The following is a 25,910-nucleotide window of genomic DNA, read 5'->3' as shown; positions in this document are numbered from 1 at the left end:
GTCCCACCAACGGCGAGTGAACGACTAACTATCGGCTATTTTCTCGCTCAAGAAACGTACAATAGATATACTTTCCGTGTAAACAAAAGAGATGCATATACAAATAGTTGATCGCTGACTGTTCACACTGCCGGCGAGTGCTCGCTTCACTTGTTTGTTTTTGTTTTCACTCGTTTTCACTCGTTTCTAGTTCTAGCTCTACTCGTAACTCGTTCATCGTTGCCGGTGGGACAACTGCCTTAGTATGACTTTACAATTTCACCCACCATCCAACAAGTCACTCAGAAGAAACACTTGAAACAAACAAAATAAAACAAGATGTCCGCCACAAAACAGCTCATCTAATTCACCGCGACGGCACTCGATTAGAATTCTTTACCCGCTCTTCAAAACCCACATACGCATGAAGATGCTTCATCAAAAGGAATCGAGCCTCCAAAAACGTTCACACTCCAAACTCGAACTTGACTTTTATTTTTCCCCTTCAAAAGAAAAAAAGGTGAAAAGCTCCACGTTTTCCGTTAACTCGCTTTTGGGTGAAGGTAATGTTATTTTTCTGTTCGAAGCCAGTACTCTGATTTATTTTTCGATACAATATACAACTTGGGGGTTGAATGACTGCGTTGGACGTTGCTTGAATTGCCTATTACGTTGTACGAGTAAACATGAACGATAAAATAGTTTTTGGTAATAAAAGCATTTAGAGTGAAATTGTAATTGGTTTTACTGCGAGGCATTATTATGTAGTCGTGGTTTTTTAAAGGGATAGGTATATGTAACTTATTGTGAGTCACTTGCTCGTAATATCACATATTCAGACAGATTTTTACCTTTTTTAGGTTTTAGTAATTTAGAGAGCTAACCAGAGATGCATAAATTCTCATAATACTTCAAGTTTCCTTGTGCGAACTTCTATGGAATTGAACTACTTGCCGGAGTCTCCTAAAAAATACAACTTGGGTGTCTTCAAATTTAGAGTGAACAAGTTGCTCATAGATAGGCGTACTCCATCGTCAGCCACATCTTCGCTTACCACCAGGCGAGGGTTAGTGGCCAAATGCCTTGCTATAAAGTAAAAAAATCTCTGAAAAAAAAAACCATATTTTATGCTTCACCTAATAATTCACACTCATATCATAATTTGTGACAAAAAAGTCTCAACATTTTCTTTATACTTCGCTTTATTCATTAACTCGAAAATTCATTTTTCATTATAATTATTTCCTTCAACACTTCGTCAACCATTTTGAGTAACAACTGACACCCACTAAAAAACAACACTCCGTGTCAAAATTGCATTTTTTCACCCACAGACTTTGCGTGACGCATATTGCATCGAAAAAACATATAAACACGCCTCCCGGTTTCCTCCCTACACCTTTCCAACCCTCGTAATAACGCCTATTGTAATTATGTGAATTAATATGATGCCATATGCTCCAACATTTCATTTTTTCAATTTGTCCGTCGTTTTTTCAATTTTACTGAGTACATTTGGTAACGCCTATCGAGAATTTTTGTAATGATATTATTACTGAAATCTCTTTGGAGAAACTGAAGGATTTGTCTTTGCAATTATGGAAGAAGTTATCCTTACGAACAACTTCCGCCAATATATTATTAAGGATGGGACCGTTGACATATGTCGGGCATGTCATAGTCCTGGTGAATCCATAAGACATATAATTTCTGGTTGTGGTCGTTTGGCTAATGGTGAATATTTGCATAGACATAATCAGGTGGCCAAGATTATTCACCAGCAACTTGCTTTGCACTACCAACTTGTTGAGTTTGAGGTTCCATACTACAAGTATGCGCCCGATCCAGTTCTCGAAAACGGCCATATCACGTTGTACTGGGATCGATCTATCATCACTGACAGGACTATTGTAGCCAATAAACCTGATATAGTGGTGATAGACCGACAAGCGCGCCGCACGATGATAATCGATATCACCATCCCTCATGACGAGAACCTCGTGAAAGCTGAAAAAGATAAACAAATAAAATATCTTGACTTGGCTCACGAGGTTGTCGACATGTGGAATGTGGATTCGGCTATCGTTGTGCCGATAGTCGTGTCGGCCAACGGATTAATACCCAACAGCCTCGACAACCACCTTAGGAGGCTGGGGTTAGGCGGATGGATCAAGGGCCTGATGCAGAAGGCAGTGCTCCTCGAAACGGCACGTATTGTGAGGAGGTTTCTGTTTCTGGAGCCCTAACCACCGGTAGCTTGGACTATACTCCCGTTACTGGTCGGTATTTTTGTATCTTTAAATGTTATTTTATTTTGTATTTTGGTAACGTAATATCGAGAAATATAATTTTAGAGTGTTATAAATATATATATACCTTATTACTGATACCCTGACTGCTACATTAGTCAAAAATTCTGCGAAGGTTTGTAAATTCAAAGCATTTTTGTTTAGGCATATAGGAAAGGACAGAAGATAGTTACTTCTTAGAGAAAAGGTATCTATTGGTGTCTAGGACTTATCTAATTAAGATTATGTACAAGCAAAAGGAACACTACCAAGAAAAATCATAAAATTAAATAATAGAAAAGTCGTAATTTCAAATGAAATTATATACGTCTCTTTAAAAAGAATTCAAAATTGCGAACCGCTTTAATAAAAATGAATGCCTTTGTTTATAAGTCGGAGTGTCATAAGAATCACTCACAATATGTCGCCCGCGTTGAATGCTAAAGAAATAAAATTTACGTTAAACTATGAAACGAGAATGCAGAATTAAAATTCACGTTGCTTTTTATATTATAAAATGCATATGAAAACACTTTTAAGATAAGCTGAAAATTTAATTTTGCTAATGTTGTTCGTTGTGGTTATGTATTCAAGTATTAGATTGAAGTGATATGAATGAAATATTGCGGGTTCATCCTTTTGACGGCAAAGGTTGGGCTGATTGTCTGGTTATCTGTTTTAACGTACATTTTCAAATTACTTTTTTTTTTAGAATCATCTTCGTTGCGTATTTTTTTTTTTTTTGGTTTGTGTAATCTAATTCAATTATGGGGTAGATATTATGTGGATATACTTAATCAAATTATTATTAGAATGAATTGTATATTAAGTTTGATTTATTAACATCTTCGCGTACAATTGCCGATCAAAGAGGAATTACATTTGATTTGTTATTCGTTTGCATAAAAATGGGTTATATTTTTTAAACACAAACTTATATTTACACACATAATACAAAATTCATTTCATCTTTGTTCTCCTGTTTTCTCTAAAAAATAGTAACATCGACAATAAAATTCATCACAAACCATAATATAAGAGAAAATTAGTGAAACGATCCGCAAAATTCACAATATCTCAAAGAAAGCCACAGATACATTTGGCAAATGTACATTTTTTGCTTATAACAAAAATTAACTATTATTCTTTATGTCCGTTGGAACCAGTCCAGCATTGGAACCACTTACTTTCATTATAGATACACTCTCCTTGATTGATATTATATTGATATGATTTTCAGTATAATGTTTGGTTTGTGTTCAATATCTTAGTGTTTTTATGATTTAGTTTCTATGATTTTATTTTATGATCTGTAAAGCCTTTGCAGTTTTTCACAGATGCTACTGAAATTTATTTATTTTGGAAAATTCTTCCAAACCTTTTTCGATCTGCTTTATTTCTGTATTAAATTCTTCCTTAACCATATCTTACCATTTCTCAAACACTTAAGAAAATATTTTGGTCAGGTTTTATTTTGACACGAAGAATTTATTTTATTATAAGTATTCTTTTTTTTTCTCTCTTTCTGCTTCGCGACAATCTGTTCTGCAGAACAACTGTGCCACTAATTTGTTTGATATAGTCAATATCTGCTTATGGTTTATATATTGGAGGGACACTTCAAGTTCAGTGTCTCATTGGTGAATATAAGTATTCTAACCTGATTTTCTCTTTTTTTTGCAGAAGATAGACGCATATAACCACAGTGGACCATCCCTGCAGACGTCAGCGGTGATCGCACTGTGCTCCATAGTGCTGCTCGTAGGAGTTCTCATCGGTGCCATCCTTGTTTGGAAGTAAGTATTTTTTGTTACATTTTTCCTGGTATAATATCGTTCTTCTATATATTTCTCAAGGTTTTTCCTAAGGATAAATCAATTCTTCTGGCAGTTCTTATACACAAAGTCGTCTCCAAAATGATATTACTTATTTCTGCCGTAAAACACAAACCTATTGCCAAAAAATAATGATAACGCATACGGTAGTTGGAGCTAATTGCTAATTCATATTTTTGCAAAAGACCAATTGTACATATTCAGTACAAACCTATAGGTGGTTAAAAGACGATCTTGTGACAAACAGTTTCTTAAGCCCTCTATCATCATCAGATCACTGATCACCTTAAACTTTATTACCATCCTATTACAATAATCTCTTTAAAACAATTTCGCTTCACTGCTAATCAGTCTTCAGAATAATTCCACAATAGAACCAGATTTAACCGGTGTGTGTCAACAATGTCTCTGACACTTTAATCGTTGAAGCCGTCGTCACATATGTGGGGAGGCAATGGTTTGAGAAAGTTGAATTAGAGTAGCTGTCACCTTAAGATTAAGGCGCGGACTTATTGTTGTGTGGACTGATTGTCGAGCGGGCGTGGTAGCGGGTGTTTGGAGGCGTATTTCGGAGCAGGTAGAAAGAGTTTGATAGAGATTGTTTTGGGTAATTAAATATGAAAACCATGATTTTATACCAAACAATCATAATATATTACGTAAATACTTAATATTTATAATGTAAAAAAGACCAGAATTGGTACAGAAGTAAGGCAATACAGACAAGGAAGATGACGGTAATGATAACTTAAAAGCTAATTACAGAAAGAATTAATTAATTTCTAAAACAGGGAAAATGTTCACTTTAGTAGCCTAAAATAATAATTATACTCAGGATGAGTTACACGAGGATAGAACTCCCAAAATTGGTTTATTTGCACACACATAATTAACCATGTATCCCTCAAAGGAATGACAAGTAACGCAATCAAAAACGCCGCATTTAAGAACTTACTACAAAAAATGAAACTAATCCTCATCAGAAACTTCTACTCGGTTAACGTTCGCTTCGTCTTAGAAATTAAAATACCGAATGAACTAATAATTGCTAGTGTCACAATATCCTTGTCACCGCATCAACGACTAGCGCTGACGGGCGGTCGGATTTAGAAACTGAGTGCCGTCGAGAAGCAGGCTTGAATTATGTTCTGTTAATTAGATGGTGAAGCGATTATAGGGGTCATTGGATTTGTATAAATAAAATTATAGGAGCGTTGTGTTGAGCTTGTGTAGGTGGACAGGATTTTGGGTTGGTGAACAGATTTATAAATGCTTAGAAGGAATACAGTTCTCTTTGTGATTTCTAATCTAGATTCTAGTATCTATACTTATGTATAAGTAATGAAACCCAACAAGACTCTTAAAATCACCTCCAGATTGTTACTTCAAAAGGATGACAAAACTTGTTTACATTTTAAGATAAAATCTTCCATTCAATACAAAAGACAACAAGGAAAGATAACTAAGAGCTACTATTTGTAAACATTTCTTCATTTTACCATCTTAACTCGTACCTTTACAGAACAGAAATATCTCAGTCACAACTGAACATTTCAAAATAAATAACACAACAAAGAAGAAACAATAATAAACGTCCCACTTTTAGTAACGGCTTAATTGTCCACCTATTTCCCTCCCTTATACTCCTGACTGGAAAGACAAGGATGGAAGAACGCCCACATTGAATGGAGCACGCAATCTTGAAAGCCCAGCGAAATCTATCAAATAATGACAGCGGGAAGTTAGTTTGAAATAGATACTAACAAATATAGTTCTTGGTTGGATGTTAGGGTTTTATCCTGTGTGTGGGAGCGATAACATAATATTATGGTACAAATTATTTTTATAGCTATTACATCGCATACATAAACGACACGAAAAAGGTTGCAAGCGCGCTGCCAGCGAGCAGACAACGAGCTTAAAGCCATAAGATTTAATTTTCAAATTTTAATGACAAGTTTATTGCTGAGTTGGAGCGGTACCATTATAGCGTGATGCCTTTAAAATTGATAACTTATATACTAAAATTACTCCTTTGAATATAATACCCATCAAGGCATATGTATAATGAATTTCATGCAAGCTAAAGCATTGTACCCATAAAAATATTCCACTCTGCCTAATTAAAACTCACCTCGCTAATTAAATCAAAACAATGCATTCAAATCAACACCAAAATTAACGAGCACATAAAGAAAATAAGTAATCGTACACCGTAACACATGACACACGTCAACGTAAAAGAGGGTGGGCAGGATCTAACAGAAACTATCAAGTCACCGCCTTCCGTACTCAGCGAAGCAAGACTTCGGAAATGTTCGGGATAGTTCGGCCACCTTCGGCGTGTTGTGATTGCCAGGTTTATGTGAAGATAGATGAGTTTATTGTGTCTGTGTTGGTTTAGACATGAACCTGAGGTGAAAAATGTGATAAATTGGGAGGAGTTTTTGGAAGATAATGTACTAGTACCTACATGTTTTGCTGTTGTCTTTTTCCAATTAGTTTTTTTACGAACTAGGTTTATTACATTCGACTTGTTGTCTATTTGACGATATAGATTAGTTCTAAAGTCCTTACCAGAGAAACCGTAATTTGTTGAAAACATAACATTCAAATGTTGTCTCAGATCTTAATAACCTTAACTACCGGTGTTTGAAACTCCTAACTAAAGTATTGTATTATATCTCTAATTAGAAGTTTATATGTTTTCATACTTAAATTATAATAGTGAAACAGGAATAAGTACTCTCACAGATTGTTCACATATCAATACTAAGTTCAAGAACCTTTCCAAATAGCAATAGCTTATCTTTAACTAAGACACAGAACTATTTTAGAAACAATATGGTCGACAGTGTTTATTGTTCATAAATCATGTGGAATGTCAATATTACATGGCTAAATCGGTAGCCCTGCGGTTACAGCGCCCTCTATGTAATCTGAGCGGAAGATAACGTGAGTTCTCAAAGTTAACACGAATTATATTGGGTTCTCTTTGATTTATTGGCGATTTATTGACTTGTGTATGACTTTTTTGTGATTTTGATTGTTTTAAGTTTATTGTTTTGAGACCTAGAATACTTAAATGAATGTGTATTCTTGTTTAACTATTATCTAGAAGGAATTTACTTGAAGTTTTGGACCAGCCTTTTAGTTAGAACTATTCTAATCTCACACAAATTTTAATTTATTATTAATCTCATGTAAAGTACATTTTTACGAGCTGATATATTCTAAATATCCTAAATTTTAATTTCTTTTGGTGCTTGTTTACTTAAAACTCGTCAAAGTCAACGAAAGTCAAAGCATTTATTTCATTTAATCCTAAATTAGACGCTTTTCGAAATCAACAGTATAAATCAAAGGATATACTATGAAAGTTAGTATAGATACATATACTTTCATACCCACACCGAGATAGTTTTATTTTGAAAACTTTATAAACCGCAGTTTTTCTCGTATAAGTTAAAAGACTTGGCCTCAGGAAATTATTTACCGCGGCCAGCAAACTAGCAAGTCAAACTTAACATAATCTTTGTACTCTGTGGTTTTTATTATAAAACTTGTTTCAACTCTCACCTGAATATTAGTGTTTAAGTTTAGCACTAAAAACTTCTATTACTTAGTTTTAAACTTGCATGGAAAAATATGTAGAATTCCAAGACACGCCTTTTATCCCCGAAAGGGTGGCCGTGGTGCAAATTAGGGCACATAATGCTGTACAATGTACACCCACTTTTCACCATTTGTGTTGTAAGTCCTATGCCTACATAGTGCAGAGCCTATTGCCATATAGTGGGTACAATTCCAGAGACCGTGCTAGTGATAAATTTTCGAATAACCAAAAAAGCCCAGTAATACTTTGCCCGACCCGGGAATCGGACCCGAGACCCCTTACCCGGCAGTCATACTTGCGACCACTCGAACAACGAGGCAGAGTAGAGAAAAATATGTAGAAATAGACAATTTGAGTCTTTATTGCATTAAGCATAACTTTTGGTAGAATATTTGTTTGTCTAGTCCGTCGTTTTTGTATATAGATAGATCAAATAACAAAATTGTAACAGACAATGGAACTTCATCAGTACGAGCAAAAAGTTGTTTGAGAATTTCAATTTCAGCATTTTTTCTAGCAAAACATTGAGTGTCTGGAATTCAACTTCTAAAAAATCTGTAATAGAAAAGTATTTGCCTATGTTAATATACACGTAGTAATGTAATTATAGATAATTGAATGTTTTGCAATGTCATTCGGAATGACGATACTATGAAATCATTGCTCTATCATAGTTCTTTATAAAGCACTTAATTCAACTAGTCACAAGTCAGCAATTCAGCACTGACACTTATTACGCCAAAAGAATATTTGTCATAATCAATCCAAGAAAATAAATTGCTGATGATCTCATACATCTAAGATTAATGACGTAACGAATTACACTTTTTTCTATAGAACATTACCAGAAAACAAAGACATCCGTTGAATGATGACTTCTCTGATATCTCAATGTCTTAAAGACAATATAACAATTACTTTAAAAACAATACAACATAAACTAACGCGTCCACAAACAATGGAACATGTCAGGTAACAAACATACGAATATTTTTTTTCTCTACGCACAACCACGCTCCTCTGATGCGTGACTAATTATGCCAAAATTACACGTGCCGTTTCCCGCGCGAACGCCATTGGCCAATTTAAAATTGGCCGGCCAATCAGCGACGAGGGCGGGCCGGCTCTTGCGCACGTTCTAGACACACTTATAGCTTTCGGCATATGAATATTAAAGCTGATTTGTAATTGAAATAAACACGATTGAGACATCAATCCCTTGTCTTTTTGCGAATTAATGATGGGAAAGGTTTAATTGTGTATTAGTGGAGGGCTCACAGAATTTTAAGTAGGGATGCCATTTTTTAGCGTGGAAATGTGAAAGGACTTACGTTAACATTTTTTTCTTTTTATTTAATTAATTCTTTTGTTTTCAATTTGTCGTTGCTAACTCAATAATGGAGTATATTTTCTGTTAAGGGTCTTTTGAGAATGGCGCATGGACCGAAACATTTTTTTCACCTTTATTTTTTTAACGTCCCAGTTCTTGACTTAACTAACTTGCCCTTTCTAACAGTATGCTACATGTCATAGAAATTATTCAGTGTGTTGTAAAAATCTCGTATTTTTACTAATTTACCGTACCTATATTTTTACGGAAACAACACACAACAGTTCAATGGAATCAGTTATTACAAGGGGTAGAAGTGGCCTCCTAAAAATTGTGTCGGTCAATCTCCCAAACACCTTGTATAGTTACCTAATTCAAGTAACAAAATTCTAACAGACATTGAAACTTCATCAGTATAAACTGTCCTAAAACTAAAGTACGGATAACTTAAATACAAAACTTTCCGTCGGCAACTTCACAGAACGCTCAACAGCGGTGTTGTAACTCTCTTCACATCATTATGTTCTTACCTATGGACTTGATATAAGAAACAATATTAAAATTAAGAAAATAATCACATCATCAGCCTACGAGTGGCCACTGCTGACCAAAGGCCTCTTCTCACACAGAAAAGCTTTGAGCATTAATCACCACGCTCGCTCAATGCGGGTTTGGCGATTTTAAACTTATAATTACAAATTAAAAGCCCAGGTTCCTCTCGATATTTTCCTTCACTGTTTGTTAGTGGTGTCCAAAGAATCTTAGAAAAAAAAAATTACTCCTATAACTCTCCAGTCAACACGTTTTCAAATTACATTGCTACTGTAATTTTATCAACTACTCAATCACCCTTCTAGCTCTGAACTCAACACTCTAAGCTCAGAACCCCAAAAATAAAATGACTGAACCGCACACAAAAAAAAAATTAAAACAAAACCCAGATTCTTTTCAACTGCTCTCACCGTAAAACACGAGTCTAACAACCCCTTTAAAATAAAATTGTGATCTTGAAACCCCACGAACTTGTTAGAAGCCCTCTGGCTGGGATTCTAAGAACAATACACTATTTACTGGGCTTTGTTCGGGCCCACCACTTCACCCAACGGCCGACCTGTATAAAAGCTTAGTACCATTCGCTCTAGTGGCTTGAACATTTATTTTTAAAGAAAAATGATATTAGTAAACCGAGAGAAAGTTGCTTGGTTTTACGCTGGTAATTAATTTAAAAAATAATTACTTTTTTCTGGGCTATTGTTTGTTGAGAAATTATTGTTGTATGTGTGTGTTTTTCTCTGATGCTTTTTCTTGAATGAATAGTGTTTTTTTTTTAATTTTCTTAAGTACCTACTCATTGTAGTTTTTTTTTTATTTTCAAGTAAGTACTTATTGTATGTCAAAATACTTTAAAAAATATTTGGATGAGTGTTATAACAAAAGACAACAACAGTTTAAAAACTTAGCTTTATACTTTTAAAGGCGCCAATTTACCAAAAAGAGTCACGGTTGAAAAATCCAAATAATTCCACTGTTTTATAGAGTCCGAAACGCGCCCCCTAATTCTGCCATACCGGAATTAGGAGGCCATATGCAATAAAAACCGAAATAATTACGGGATATCCTATCCAACATTTATAAGCTGGCAAGATATGTAAATTATGTACCGAAAGACAAAAAAAGGTACATACAAAGCTGACCCCAAAATGGTTACTAGAGCGCAACATTTTTTGTGAACAATATTCAAACACCATGCAATTTCTAGACCCCGCCCAACTCACAGGCCAATTACCAGCACAATCTTGATCAAAACCTTGTACAGTCAACGGCTTTATTAAGCCTATTGTCTCACTCATTATGGAGAATTGAACGTCGATTTCTAAGTGTAGCCTATTATCGACCATCTGCATACAATCAGGTATTTGCATAATATCTCAATTCTGTTTTTGTGGCTTGCGCTGATTTGAATTGCTTGGGTGCATTTCACGCATCGTAGTCCGGACACACTGCTGTGAAGTTCCTATAATACTGACCGTATTTAAAATGTTCTTTACACTTCTATTTTAAATAATGAAATAGCAGGAGAATGGACGTCCAATAAAGGAAGTGTCAGAATTTATTCATTGATTAACTAATTCATTATTTATGAAGTTTCACCTAAGTAATCAGTTGCTTAATGTCTGAATTTTCTGACATTAAGTGATAAATTCATTGATGTTTCAAAAAGTGGAATAAGCCACAATTGATCTTAGTCAAAATACCTGTCCAAAGGTCACAGAAAAGCTACCTTTGAGGCTAAAATAAATTATACTTGAACAACAAACATTTAAGATAAATAAAAGGTTATGAAAATAGTGGTTGGCATTGTTTTATCATTTCTTTCTTAGTTTTAGCTTAAAGTCAAAATAAAATCATTATTGCCATGATAATTCATAGAAAACGTGATCAATGTAGTTGTTCAATTTATCGAAATGACAGAGAGAAATGTTGTCATTATAACATGAACCTTTCGCCGCATATACTTTACTAATTTAATTTTAAATAATAGGTGGTCTATTGCCATACAGAAAGCACTTTCTATACAATACTGAATCAGCTATAAAACTTTCCGTTCATGTGTCCCAGCACAATGACACGCTATATTCAAAACAGTCGTTTCTACCACCATTGTGTTCATGCCTTAGATTTAAAAAGTAAATATTTTGTTTTGTTTTTTATCTCATATGTTAATTGTAATGCCAGTTATATGGTTGAAACAATTGAATGCCTGCATACCATATTTATTTTGGATGCTACCTATTTATGGATTTCGATACTTCTTGTGTTACATACTAGATCTATCGTACACTGGTAAAAAGCAGTCGTTAGTTGAGTGGTCAGGTTCGATTCCTGGGTTATCACGGAGTCTGGAATTGTATCCAGTATAATTATGGCAATAGGTTCAGCTCCTATTACATGGGTCTTATAACACAAATTGTGAAATATGGGTGTACATTGTATAGTGGCATTACGTGCCGTAATGTGCACCTCTACCTACCTCTTCGGGGAAGGCGTGATGATGTTGTGTTGGATAAAAATCACACATTTTGTTTGATTATAAAAGTAAAATTGCATAGGTACCTATAAATAGCCAAATATTCGCTCGCATTCTATCGAAGGTTGAAAGGCTAATAATTAATTGATCTAAGTGAAATTCGAAATCCGAAATCCCCGAATTTTTCTCCATCGAATGATGAATATAACTCAATATGACTAAAAAAACTCTTCGATCAATTAGCCTCTCAACAGTCGATATGAATGTGAACGGTACATAAAGACTCTTTGTGTTCTAATTTTCATACATTTTATATCATACATCAAAAATAAAACAGACGATGAGAACAGTATGCTGGGTAGCAAACAGAAAACTTCGTATGAAGATGCGAAAAGCAATAACAATTTAGAATATTTTTCTAGCTAGTCCTACAGTTGTTGGGACGAACTTCGATGCCAATTTCCTCTTTCAAAACTTTACCGACTTGACAAAATGTAACGTAATAGTGTTTGTGAAAACTGTTACTTCTATGAGTTTATTTTATTTTGATATAACGTGTGTAGAACTATTATTGGTTCTGTCATTTTTGTTTTGGTATAAGCCGGTAAACGAGCAGACGGACCACCTGATGGTAAGCAATCGCCGCCGCCCATGGACACCCGAAACACCAGAGACGTAACAAGTGTGCTACCGGCCTTTTGGGGATTAACAATTTAAGGGTTGTTGGATAATCGGGGATTAAGATGATTGGGAAAGGGGGTAATTGGGCCTTCGGTAAGAGGTTACCGAAGGCTGTGTGAGTGAGGACTCACACAGCGCAAAGTTAGAGGCTGTGGTATCAATCCGGTTGAGCCTGCCCATTCGTGCCGAAACATAGCTCTCCGGACCACACTTGAAAGTTGGAATTAATCAGCCTATAATCAAAAATTTTTTTTGACTCCATAACATAACTGACACAAAATGGGTTTTAGATACAATATTTTCATCTATGCAAACTTGGAAAACCAAAAATACAAACCGTTACGTATATCTTCATAACATGCTACTAGTTTTTACAACAACAAAACATAAATATTGAATCGAACATCAAAGGCCTATTCCACAAACCTAATAACGATCACGCCATACTTCGATTACTAACCAAGAACAGCTACATAATATAAACTTGCTCCCTAAGCTCTTTAATTAATTACAAAACCTTTGACTCTTGACTAGACCCCCGAATAAGGCTTTGTTTGTATTATTACTGACTTGAAAGACTAGGATACAATTAAATTCTTGGCTGAAGTAGATGTTTGATTGGAATATTGTAGTTACATCATAAGGGGAAGGTTATCGAGCAAATTTTCAACATAATAATGTTATGTCTGTACATGATATACGATTATCAAAACGCTGAATAGTTCAGGAGATTTGTAGATATTTAGAAATTACTGCTATTTATGTTTTAGTTGCATTCTTCTAAACATTGCTGGTGAAGAAGTTACCAGTAGTCTGTGGTGTTACTTCTAGTCTACAATAATTCATTCTTTTGTCTGAGTAATAAAAAATAAATCCTTAGCGCTCATCTCATCTAATCTTCGTCAAGGTTTTAATATTACATTCACAATGAAAAAGCTTAATAAATACGCGGTAATCTAAATATCACCTTTTCATATTATAATATTTGGAACGAAATTTTCTATCTTATATTTATCCAACCTACGAAATCTCCAGCAGTCTATTGCCTTTCAAAATATGTGGTTTGCCAATTCTCTTTACTGAATTTAAAAGGAAATCCTACATCGCGTTTGCGTTCCCATTGTCTCCATTCCCGAGCGCAAAATCCTATTGCCGGTATTCCCGGTATATACCTTTAAAAGCGTTATTCGGTATGTGGAATTCTTCCTTCGTGAAAATTCTCCTTGAAAGCGACATCTAGAACAAATATTCACCTACACTAATACACTTAACGAAGTCTCTTTGCTAACCGTGGAACAAGCGATGCTACTTTAAACTCCATACTTCGGCTAAGTGCTTACAGACTACGTTGTCAGTATCACGCAAGGAACTTTACAGTAACTTAATCTTCTTTTGTTTAAGCCCCGACTCAGTTCAACGCTTTCAACCCTCTGTAGAATTTTGACACCTCTTGTTCACCAATTACGTGTGTGAATTTGATGGCGGTCGATTGTAATTTGATAGAGATTGGTGCTGTCATAATTTTGACGTTTTATTACTCCTTGATTTACATCGGCCTATAAGAAATATGCCGTTGAAAGTTCTAATGTTGTTTACATTCCGTTTGTGTATGTTTATAAATAGAAATTATATTCTTACCCCTCTGAAGGGAAGTGAAATAAGCGTTGCATTAATCTTCCTGATTACTCAAGTAGTTTATTAAAGCAGTTGGCAATAAAAACTGTATATTTACGAGCTACTAAGTCCATTAGTGTGGCTGGAAAAGCTCTACATACCATGTCTTAATGACTTCATTAATTTATTATTCTGAATTTCAGTGTCTATTCTCATAATCATTTGAATACGATCTTTTTTGTTATCTACAAATTAGAAGCCATTAAAATAGTGGTTAGATTATGTTTTTGAATTAAAATTGCTATTCCTATGCTTCTTTAAATAAAAAATTTAAGTCTGCTGATGAAAAACAGTCTAGTTTTGTTTCGTTCAAAAGAAATATTCCATTGACAGCATTGACATATCAAATTTCTAATGATTTCCATTCGACACGTAATAATGTCTAACTAAAGGCACTCTCACACTTCCCAGGCGCCACCTAACGCGTGTTCACTGAGCTGTTATCAACGGATGTTGCTCTAATTGGACCCCCATCAACGTTGGGATACTACCTGATGGAATTTTATGGTGTTATAGATAAGATTTGTTAACATGGTAATACTAGTAGATAGTTGGAGGTTTGACCTATCAACGGGCTTATGACCATGTACCAAAGTGCCCTGGGAAAATTACGAAACTTGTAAACTAGTTCAGACACTTTCTTCTTAAGTTAATGTCTTAATTTCCAAAGTGATAGTAATTATGTCAATGTATATTTAACGGAATCGGTTAAAGAAGGATGTTTGGATTTCAGTGAACAGAATTTCATTCTGTAATACAGCAACAAGCCATTGTGCGATTCAATTCATGAAAGAGTAGAAAGCAAAACACGTATGTAAGAATCGTAATACTACTTACTCGATGTCACCTTGTATTTTTGTTCAGTGTAAGTTCATTGTATTATATTTTAAATTACGAACTCAACAGAAAAGGCCCCATAGTTTTTGTTTTATGGAATAAGCCGGTAAACGACCTGACGGATCACTTGATGATTAGCAATCACCGCCGCTCATGGATACTAACACCAGAGGCGTTACAAGTGCGTTGCCGGCCTTTTGGGGTTAGGAATTTAAGGGTAATATTATATATAACCCAATATTAGATCCAAGAAGTATTCATAGACTATACCTTTTCAACAGTAATATTTTTTAACGGTACAACGTTGAAAACGAACGCAAACTAATTCAATGTACCACAAAGGAAACGAAATGAATATTGTAAGAAATATAATATTCAAAACGTAACAGTTAATATTACTGAAGCAGGATTAAAGCACGATACCCGTTAGTAAGTTACTCCATTGTGCGGTTACTTTGACGTAAATCTAATTACATTAGCGTGTGCTGTAGGTATCCATGTAAGTGTGGGAGTAACCACAACTTTATACTCGTATATGTATAGGCATGTATATTGTATATAGGAGAGGCGTTAACATACTAGAAACTTTGGGGTTTACTTATTTTAAAGGGTTACACAGTTTTTGAGATCCATGTACTTTTTTAAGCGGTTAAAATCATACTATGGCTACTCTCGCGCCTAAGCGAGGCGAGAGGGAGTGTTAGAGTCTTACTGACTAAAAACCATCCCGTTCCTACTCCAGCTTTTCCAGTCGGAGCCCCGGTAAACCTGCTAGGCAGCCCGCAGCTCCGGAGATCCAAGTATTGGGTTTTGATTCACATTCTGTTAAGGCGATTTTCAATGACTTCTACGACTTAAAAATTGTTACAAAATTTCAATAACATTTGAAATTAAAATACATAATTATGTAAAAAAGGAACACCCAACCACGTCACGTTACCAATTCAGCCAAAAAAAAAAATCGTTACCCTACTTCACAAAAAAAAAAAATATTGAAATAAAAAAATGCGTGACAGGCGAGCACGTTACGTCATTTCACGCGTCAAGTGTCACGCATCACACCTGTCATGCGATGAACACGTCTTTCTAACTTGAGGTGGACGTCAATCACCTTCATAATACGTCGTATAGACTTAGTGACGTGCCACTACACGAGACCCGAGACCCGAGTAATACGACACCTGCGGTCATCGACAAAACGCTAAAGTCGACTACGATTTTGTAGTAGTACTAGGATGATTAGGCGAGTGTTGCTTGTGACTGTTGACAGAATTGCGGTTTCTTCAAGTGTTGTGAATGTACATGTTGATTGTGAATGAAATTGATATTCATTAAGAGTTGTGTCATGGTGTTATGGTAGAAGTGAGTTGGGCAACTCTATTTAAAAGTTGATCTTTTCATGAAACGTTTCGAAAGTCAATGTCAAAATAATGTCTTATTCCGCGACAAGTTGGCCAAAATAAGGGAATTCTTCATTTTAACAATGAGACTGGAATCGTGGCTTGTTTGTCGTAATTATATGTTCTGAATGTTAACTATCTAGTAGTTGAATAAGTAGAAATATATAATCATTCTTTCAAGTCCACAAATATTTTCATTACCGCTTTAAAATGGTTGCTGAAAGGCAATGATTGTAAAATCATTTCACAGCTTCCCCTCAAACAAATATCCCAAGTTGTACAACTAAAGTCAAGCCCGGTTCTAATATTCACGACGGAGAAAAACCTCAAACATTTCTATGTACCAACAAATGGAAGAAACGTTCATTTTGCGATATTAAAAGAGGCATAAAATTTAATATCGCAAATGGCTTTTTTTCACATTTTTTCACGAATTCTATTATTATTTATATATTTTTCGTCACCACGTTCCTAAATAAAAGGCACTAAAAGTGTTGATGGAGCCATTTTTTGAAAACATATTTTTTGATTTAGTACTTAACTTAGACCCTCAGGGCATACATACAAAATTGTGGTTGTCGATCAGGTATACATTTTAATGGATTACTTTTAGGAGGTACATTGTCGAAAAAGCCTAAGGATCGTGGGAGTAACTCGTATTATTCAGAAATTCTGCGTAGGCCTAATAGCAGCCCTGAATTTGAAATAAAATCTAGCTCTTCTTTTATTTATTATCCATCAAATAACATAACAGGTGAAATCTTTTTATTATGACTTTTCTCCAATAACTTTTCTCCAATAACTTTTCTCGCCTTAGGCAAGGCGAGACAGAGTATCGGACTGACTCAAAATTACCCTGTTCCTACTCCTGCTTTTCAAGCTGGAACCCCAGTAAACTGGTGAAAACTAGATGTGTTATGCAGTATACGCCTCTTTACATATCATAAAAACATTATTCTATATTTAATGTAAAATACTATTTAAGTAAATAATAAATATCTTAGGTACATAAGCCCTACAGAGATACTAGATACCATTTACTTATAACGTACAGGAAAGATCATTATAATTTAATTTCCCTTTAATTATAAACTATTTATTCTAGTAGGTGACGTAATGTATTTCTCGCTCCCGGTGATTTCATTTCCCGTTGCAAGTAACTTAAATAAATTAATCGAGTTAATATTTAAGTACGAACGGTAACCGTTTTCCGAGAAATCTATTCCGTAATTGTCATTAACTCATTTCCTTAGTAGAACTTGAAACTTGTACCCAAACTTCCTAAATTTCTAATAAATATTTATAACCAACCAATCTACTTATTAAACCCAAAGAAACGAACATTCCTAATCGATTAAAATCAGATTCGAATAACCTAATCGATTCACATAAATTGGTCTAATCTTAACAGAATTAAACAATCGATTTGGATAGAGTATGTAAATTAATTACAGATTTTTTTATCGATATCGACTGAATCGCGACATGAAATCAAATTATTTTTATTTACTGGTTACTGTCGCTCGGTATTAAGTTGATTTATTTTATTGGTTTTATCGATGGGCGACACAAAGTTTCGCTTCCCACCACTAGTTTGTATACGTCATATGTCAAACTTTAAAGTTCAGTGGATTACCCACTTTATCTGAATGATTATAGAGATTAGTTTAGATTAATGTTTTAAGGAAGCTAGAGTAGTTTTATCTTTAAAAAATGAGATAACAGATAAGGTATGCGACGCCGACGTAGATTTCGTTGGGTGTACCACAACTATGGTGTGTTTGAATTGCATTGCCCAATTGACTTTTGTAATATTGACTATAAAAGTAAAAAATAACACAGTTCCGAAATTCAAATAAAGATTCTTAACTTAATTATGAATTAAGAGCAAGTATACGATTTTACATATTCCAATAATAATCATTTGCCTTCTTTTAATTCACAACTTGCGTTACAGATGCTAACATTTAAAAACACCTTTAATGTAATATTCTAATAAAAAAGTTACGTTAAATTATAGAACTTAAACAAACAATAATTACAATTAAAATAAAATCTTAACATTACTTCAAAAAAACAATGTTAGTTACAAAAAAAAAGTGTCAAACGCCACTTCAAAATCCACTGACTACAATATCCGCGGGCTCTCTCCAGTGGGTGGTCGACACGACTCGCGCACGATGTCTTTGTCGCACCGACTTGTCGCATGCAACCGACATTATTTGTACACGAAAAAAACGCAGGATTACCAAGTTTTATTGTTTCGGATTTTAATTTTATAGCTTTTTGAGCTGTTTACGTGAAGCTTGGGAATACTTAATCTGTTTGGTTGGTTTAGTAAGTTACACACGTATTATTTAAGGTATTTAGTGTGAAATTGTGTTTAAATAGTTTTTAAAACCAAGGCATTAAAAGCAATATATTTTTTACCCTTAATCTACCAAAACTAGTTTCTAAATAATTCTCAAGTGCTCCCAAAGCAAACAAAAAGCCTTTTGATCATAATCTTATTAATCGTAATACTAATATTTAATATTAATATTATCAAACCATTATACCAACGATTCAATAGCTTTTAATAATATCCTGACTAACAAAATCCACTTCACTAAAATTATAAAGTAAATATCAACAAAAAATGCATCCAAAAAAACTAAAAGCATATGCCATTTTTTTACCGCAACATCTCAATCTGCTAGACCGCACTTTATTCGAATTATCCCAATTATAACAACCCTGTGATTAGTCCTTCGTATAATAAAATTATCCGTACTCAAAAACCGAAACCGCTACCTGAAGTTAGAGATCCGTATTAGTAATGCAAACACCGTAAGCTGATTTTTAAAAGGTGTCCAATGCAATGCAATACGGTGTCTTTTATAGTTTTTTGTAAAATAAAATCGAATTGAACTGAATCCTAAATGAATATTGTGTTTATTTAGGCATCTGTTTTTAAAGGGAGGGGTTGGTAGTCAAAGCAACGACTTCTGCCGCCTAGGGCTAGGTTAGGCAGTGTAAGACTCTTATTGACTAAAAACCACCCATCCTGCTTTTCGAGCCGGATTTCCCCATATTTCTCATATCACTCAATCACATAACAAAGATCGATTGAATTCCAATACTTTCCTTTTACACAAATAATAAAAGTAATACAGAACCCATCACAGTTCTCAAACACCACTCTATCAAAAAATAATATGTTGAAAAATATGAAATTAAAACATCTGCTTTGGGAAGTGAAGTTGCCGTATCTAATGTGTTTATAATAAGTTTTCTTTATACGTAATTGAAAGGTAGAATATAACTGAACTGGAACTAATGTACTCTTGATAATATTTTGAAGAAAATACTCTTTGTATTGTTGAACATTCGTTTGATAACCTATAGAAAAATGTTTGTGTGTAAACAATGGAGTCTGCTCATCATCATTATTACCATCATATCAACAAGAGTCCTTTTCTGTAGCCTTAGTATGAGTTTGCTTTACGTTTAACGAGAGTTTGTTCAGCGCTTTGATTGTTCATTGGTTGGTTCATTCGAGCTGGCCAATCAGAGCACCGAACGCACTCTGGTTTCGATCTCGTCAAACGTATAACAAAGTCGTACTAAGACCTCTGATAAAGCAAACTTATACTATGGGTACTGAACGTAAGCCCCCTTTTTAATATTATAAATATTCTTCCACAAATTATATTTTACAAATGTGTCAAAGCTTGTCAATAAATAAATTAGTTCTAAAAATGATCTCAATTTAATAATCATAGTAATTGGCTTTAATTCGTCAATTACTTTGGCTTTTAACAACCAATCAATTCTTCACAAGTGCTCTCAATAGGATCACTCCAAATAATTTAGGATCAAAAAGTAAAATTAATTAATATTATGACTCGAATCTTATTGCTTTATTGCTGAAATTGATTAATAGGTTTTGAAATAGAAAATGCTGGTGTATTTAGTTTTAGAAAATTACATTAACGTGTCGAAGTTATGATTAAGCTTGAAGCGTAAATTAAAAGTAAATTACCTCTTTGTTCATGAGTTACTAAATGTTAAACAATATTAAGGTTTATTGTTCTCATACAGTAATTATATTTTACTGATGTAGTACGGTGACTTTTATAGTTACTACTACAGAATTTCTGCTAACATGTTCTCAATCATTAGCTCCAAAATACTTAATAAACTTTTCGTAAACGTTTTGTATCAGCTAAAGCATTATTTAACTCAAAAATAAGGCCAAATGCCAAATGTAGAAATACGGCATTTAGACATATATTAATAAGAATATTTTATAGCCCATCAAAGCTCCCATATACAATAACGTTGCATCCATATCACTTATTGATAATCTCATTCATATAACTGGGCACTTGGTATCACCAAGTTTCATCCGGGTTGAATATTGTTGATCGCTGATAGGAATAATGTCATATTTTTGACCGTTAAATAGGCTGTATAAGTTTAGTAGTTTATTCAATCTTGATAAAGATGCGATGTAAAAAATATACCTAATAAATAGTAGGTGCTTAATGCAGTCAAATATGGAATCCATTTTTTTAGGTCGGTTACTGACTGGCAAATAATTGTGTTTAGTATCCATCCTGTCCATGGCTTTATATGAGTATAATCCTTTGTGATTTCACAAGTATCATTTGAAAGTCAAAGAAGAGATCAGTTTAGATAAGGACCAGTAAAACAAAATATTTTAAAAGACCAATTTAATTCTACAACAACATTTTTCTTCCACAGACATAAACGGAAAGTCACCAATCTACTCCCGTCGAAGTCATCAGCACCAACACAAGGCAGTGGCTCCCAGCGCAGAGCTCCGCCACCAGCTCCTCTATACGAAGACTTGCAAGACCTTCCCAGAAGACCACCTTTACCACACAGACCTGAACTAGAGCCACAGTTGGAGGTAAGGAACCAATATCTAATACAAACTAGTATTCTAGAAGAAATGACTAGATGCCTGATGAATTAGGAAAAAAGAATATACCTAGTTATTAAAAAAATCAATAGTTATTTAAAAAATGTAGTTATTGAAAAATTTCGGGTCCTAAGTATGTTTTAGCATCAGAAAATGACAGTTTTCTTTCTCCAAAATACATTTATAATAATCTTTATATATATAATTCTTCTGTACGTGTGTATGTCACTGAACTCCTCTTAAACGACTAGACCGATTTTGATGAAACTTTTTGTGTGTGTTCAAGAGGATCTGAGAATGGTTTAGATTCACAATTTTGTCCGCTGGACAATGATTTTTTGATTAATTTTTAATTTATCAGTAGTTGTTGATTTTGGAATGTTTTACATTGGATCCGACAGACGGCGCTACCATCGCAGTGTCAAATATTAATGACGTTTGATATTGTCATAACATTTGAATAACAATTTTCAGCAAAAAGGTCCAGAAAGTTTTAGCTTATTAAAAAAAGTTTAAAATTTTCAAATTAAAGACGTGTAGACAGGACAACGTCTGTCGGGTCCGCTAGTGACTAGGTAAAGATCAATTTCATAATATTTTGTTACTTAACATTTTAAATTCTTCTTGGGTGAACGCTAAAACTTTCATTTTGTCACTCAAATCCATCCAATTTATCTATTTGGTCCACGCTAGCCGATAGAGCAACTTCATTTAAGAAATAACGTTCAGAAATAAGTGATTGCTAGTCAATCACTTCAGCGGGATCAATTTTATAAATAAAATATCGGGCCAGGCTAGAGCAGCGAAAATATTGAGTTGTTTTAGTAAAATGTTTGGATACGAAGGACGAATTATTTTTATTTTGATACTGGAAACTGACAGGAGATAATGGAATATAAAATACTTTACTAACAAAATAATTTTAATGTAAATATACTCTTTTAACGAAGAATTTACTATTCTTCTATGATGGTAGAACAATACTATTAAATAAATCTAAAGAATACAATTTTGAAATAAGCAAACCATTTCGTTTTTAATACATCATAGTTTTGGCACATAATAGATTCGAAGAATTTTCAATTAGGAGAAAATAAAACTTCAAAAAGCAAAGCAATTAAATGAAGTCGTAATAATAAGAATCTAGAAAATTGACTCATTACTAAAACAACGCACGGTTTTGGAGTACCACTCTTTGGGACCCTAATATTGACAGACCTCGGGACTAAGAATCTTCAGAGCGTAAACTGTATGCCTTAGAAACACGCAAGAGAGACGAGGGTCCAATGGCTTTCAAAGTTAATCTAGTAGATGACCTGACATATCTTTGTGGAAGAAGTAATGAAATGGTTTCTGTCATTCAACGTTACCGACTCCATTTGTCCTGTCCATATTCATTGGACTCATTATTTGTTTAAGTGTACCCTTCTCACGCACCGGACGTTGATAGGTGACGAATATATTTCTTTCACGGCCTTTTCTAACATCGAGAAACTCATAAATAATATCGTTTTTCCATTAAATTATCTCGTAGGAAACTATTGCCGTTTCTGCACCATTTGTGTTAGAAGCTACTAAGTTCAAATTACTATTTAGAGTATTATTCAAGTTAGTATTTAGTTTCTGTGTAGTGAGTTTTAATGAAATTGCTCTACAAGAAACTGTTAGAATCCCAGAAACCTTGTGTATTTAGTCTTGTTCTTAGTGTCGAAGATTCGAGCTATTTTCGACACCAACGGAGGCTGTCGGCATTAATTTGTGTCGACTAACACATGTTGGAACGTAGCAGTTTCATCTAGCATCTGTCAAACACCAAATTTAATTTCGTCTGAACATTTAAGCAACCTGTAAACTTATTACACGTTACCTATAAAATTTGGAGAATTACCCCAAGTTTTGAGATCTAGTTAAATTGTCAAAGTTTCCCATTTATCCTCTACTTACTTGTTATTTAGTCTAGGTTTAGCTTGTGATGTTTATAATTGACTTTTCAATAGATCTGAATGGTAAAGGGTTTACGTTAAATCAAGTTTGAAAAGATTTGTATGATTAGTCTTCCAAGAAATTATGATTGCTCTAAATATTAGTTTTTGGCTAACTTTGGTGATCCTGTTAATGTTTCAACTTCAAGATTTCAATTTATGAATCTGCTCTGTAAAATAAATTCAAATATTCTTAGTTAGCAAAAATAAATCGTGAAAAGTTATTGTTATGTCTAAACTATTATCATTTTCACAGTTAAAATATCTTTATAGGCCATTATCTAACTAGTGTTGTAGTTATAAAATATTTCGATAAATAGAAATGATTTACTTATTATTTTAATTTTTTTTTCAGATGGTTGAAACAAAACGACCGAACTGCCCGAGCCGAGTGTTTGTCTGCGGTGCCGGTGGTACATGGCGAGGTGGCAACAGCTGTGGTGGTGACACCTGTGGGGCGCCACTCTACGAGGAGTTGCCCCATAGATCAGACGACTCCTTACACAGTGACGACCACTTCGCTGAAGACGAGCTCAGTCTTGTCGGAGAAGCAGCGCCTTGTCGAACCTGTTCTCGACCACCAGCTCCACAATCGCTTCCTCATCGGCCTAGACAACAGCGAATGGACAGAAGACCTAAATCTTTGGAAAGACGACGAGCGCAGCATAGAATGCAGCGTCACATCCATCCACCCGGACCACCTGATCCTACGGAGTTCCACGAGGGTGTTCTTCTGGATGCTTTATTGAGACTGTATCCCCAAGTTGGAACGGTTGGTGCGAGACCGCAAGGACCGTTACCAATGAGTGCTGGCGGAGCATGGCCTGGCGGTGAACTGCCCGGAATCGCCTGTTGGCGAGGACCACGGGCATCACCGAAGCCCCCGAGTGGAGATTCTTCGTTCGGCTCCGATTCTGGTTATAGTAATAATACGTGCGGGACATGTGGTACTAGGGCATCGTCCAGACACCGATTGTCTGCAGAAATACCGATGTCATGAACGGAAATGTCGTGTTCTCGGCTACTGATGTGACGGTGCCATAACAGTTCCAGTGACGAAGTGAATGGTGAAGAATCAAAGTTAATGTAATCAATTTTGCATTTAGTAGTTTTACTTTGTCTTTCACGGCCTAACTTATTCAGCGGCCTCAATTCTCTCATGCCTTCTGAGACGGTGAACTTAATCGTTGAATATTAGTTACTGTCGAATATTTATGAACCTTAAACGTCTTAGGGACTACTTTTCTACACGATTGTACAAAATTTATTGCTTGTTAGGAGGTCTGTCCCTGTAGATTTTAGCGATACGATATTTTGATGAAATCGTTATTTTTATTAGCTGGTATAGCGATGGTTTTGTACAAAATTCATGTGACCATATTTTTAGGTAGCTATAGCGGTTTCGTCCTAGTAAGTTTCGAACTAGTCCTTAAATTATCACAATAATTGTGAACCTTATCAAGTTAATGATTGATCATGTGTAAAAACAATGGAGGGATAATGATGTAAATGAATTTCTGAATTTGTAGATAATGTACAAAATTGTAGTTAAATTAATTATTTAAGAATAGTAAGTTGAATTTTATAATCATATCATATTAAAGGTACCACTTCTCATTCAAATATATTTATCACACCGTTTTTTTTTTTGTTTGGACTAACTCTACTATCTGATTTTGTAATTTGGTGCTAAAGTTAATGTATCGAATTCCTATCCGTCGATTTGTTTTTACAACTCTAAAAGTATTTCGACTCTGCTGCTTTTTTAGCTTTTTATTTAGTCTGCTTTTATATTTCTACGTTAACATTTCTTTCCCTATCGTAAACCCAAGAATTTTGTTTGTATTGTAAATTGAAAATTATTGTATCTACCGTACGTAGTCGGAAAATTGTTTTTGTTTTTAATTCTGTTTATTTAATTTAAGTAATAACTATTTATTTTATTCGATTTTATTGTTTCATTTTTGTATAGTATCGAGAGTTGCAACAATTATGTAATTAAATTTCATGGGACAAGATGTCCGTTTAATAAATATTGAAGAGCACAATAAAATGAAAAATAAATACATTTTTAAGAAACCTTTGTTTTATTTGTATTCTATGCTTAGGTACTCATGCTCTATTCTCCTCACCTCGCTGAGAAAAGGACCTCGGGTTCGATTCCCGGATTAGTTCACTATTTAGTAGCATCACACAGTCTGGACTGGTACAGAAGTAGAACAAAAGTCTTGACAAATCTTACATTGATATATGCACCTCTGCCATATGATGTGCATGCATATTGATATATCATGGAATTAAAGGCATGATTTAATATTATGCGTTAGCTA

General features: G+C 34.4%; 1 protein-coding gene across 4 annotated transcripts in view; it reads left to right on the top strand.

The window, feature by feature from the left end:
* Window positions 1-25,659, top strand: part of LOC118275339 (uncharacterized) — a 178,692-nt gene extending 153,033 nt beyond the window's left edge. For all 4 annotated transcript variants that reach the window (XM_035593247.2, XM_035593248.2, XM_035593249.2 and 1 more), the window contains 3 exons: window positions 3,951-4,063; window positions 21,418-21,586; window positions 23,936-25,659. In XM_035593247.2, coding sequence (XP_035449140.1) covers window positions 3,951-4,063; window positions 21,418-21,586; window positions 23,936-24,580 — 927 coding nt within the window. In that variant the 3' untranslated portion in view covers window positions 24,581-25,659. The remainder of the gene's footprint in view (window positions 1-3,950; window positions 4,064-21,417; window positions 21,587-23,935) is intronic.
* Window positions 25,660-25,910: the final 251 nt, after the last annotated feature.

Source organism: Spodoptera frugiperda, chromosome 8 (genome assembly GCF_023101765.2).
Source record: "Spodoptera frugiperda isolate SF20-4 chromosome 8, AGI-APGP_CSIRO_Sfru_2.0, whole genome shotgun sequence".
In the NCBI taxonomy this organism is placed as follows: Eukaryota; Metazoa; Arthropoda; class Insecta; order Lepidoptera; family Noctuidae; genus Spodoptera; species Spodoptera frugiperda.
The sequence above is the reverse complement of the archived record's forward strand: the minus strand, read 5'-3'. Positions and strand labels throughout refer to the sequence as shown.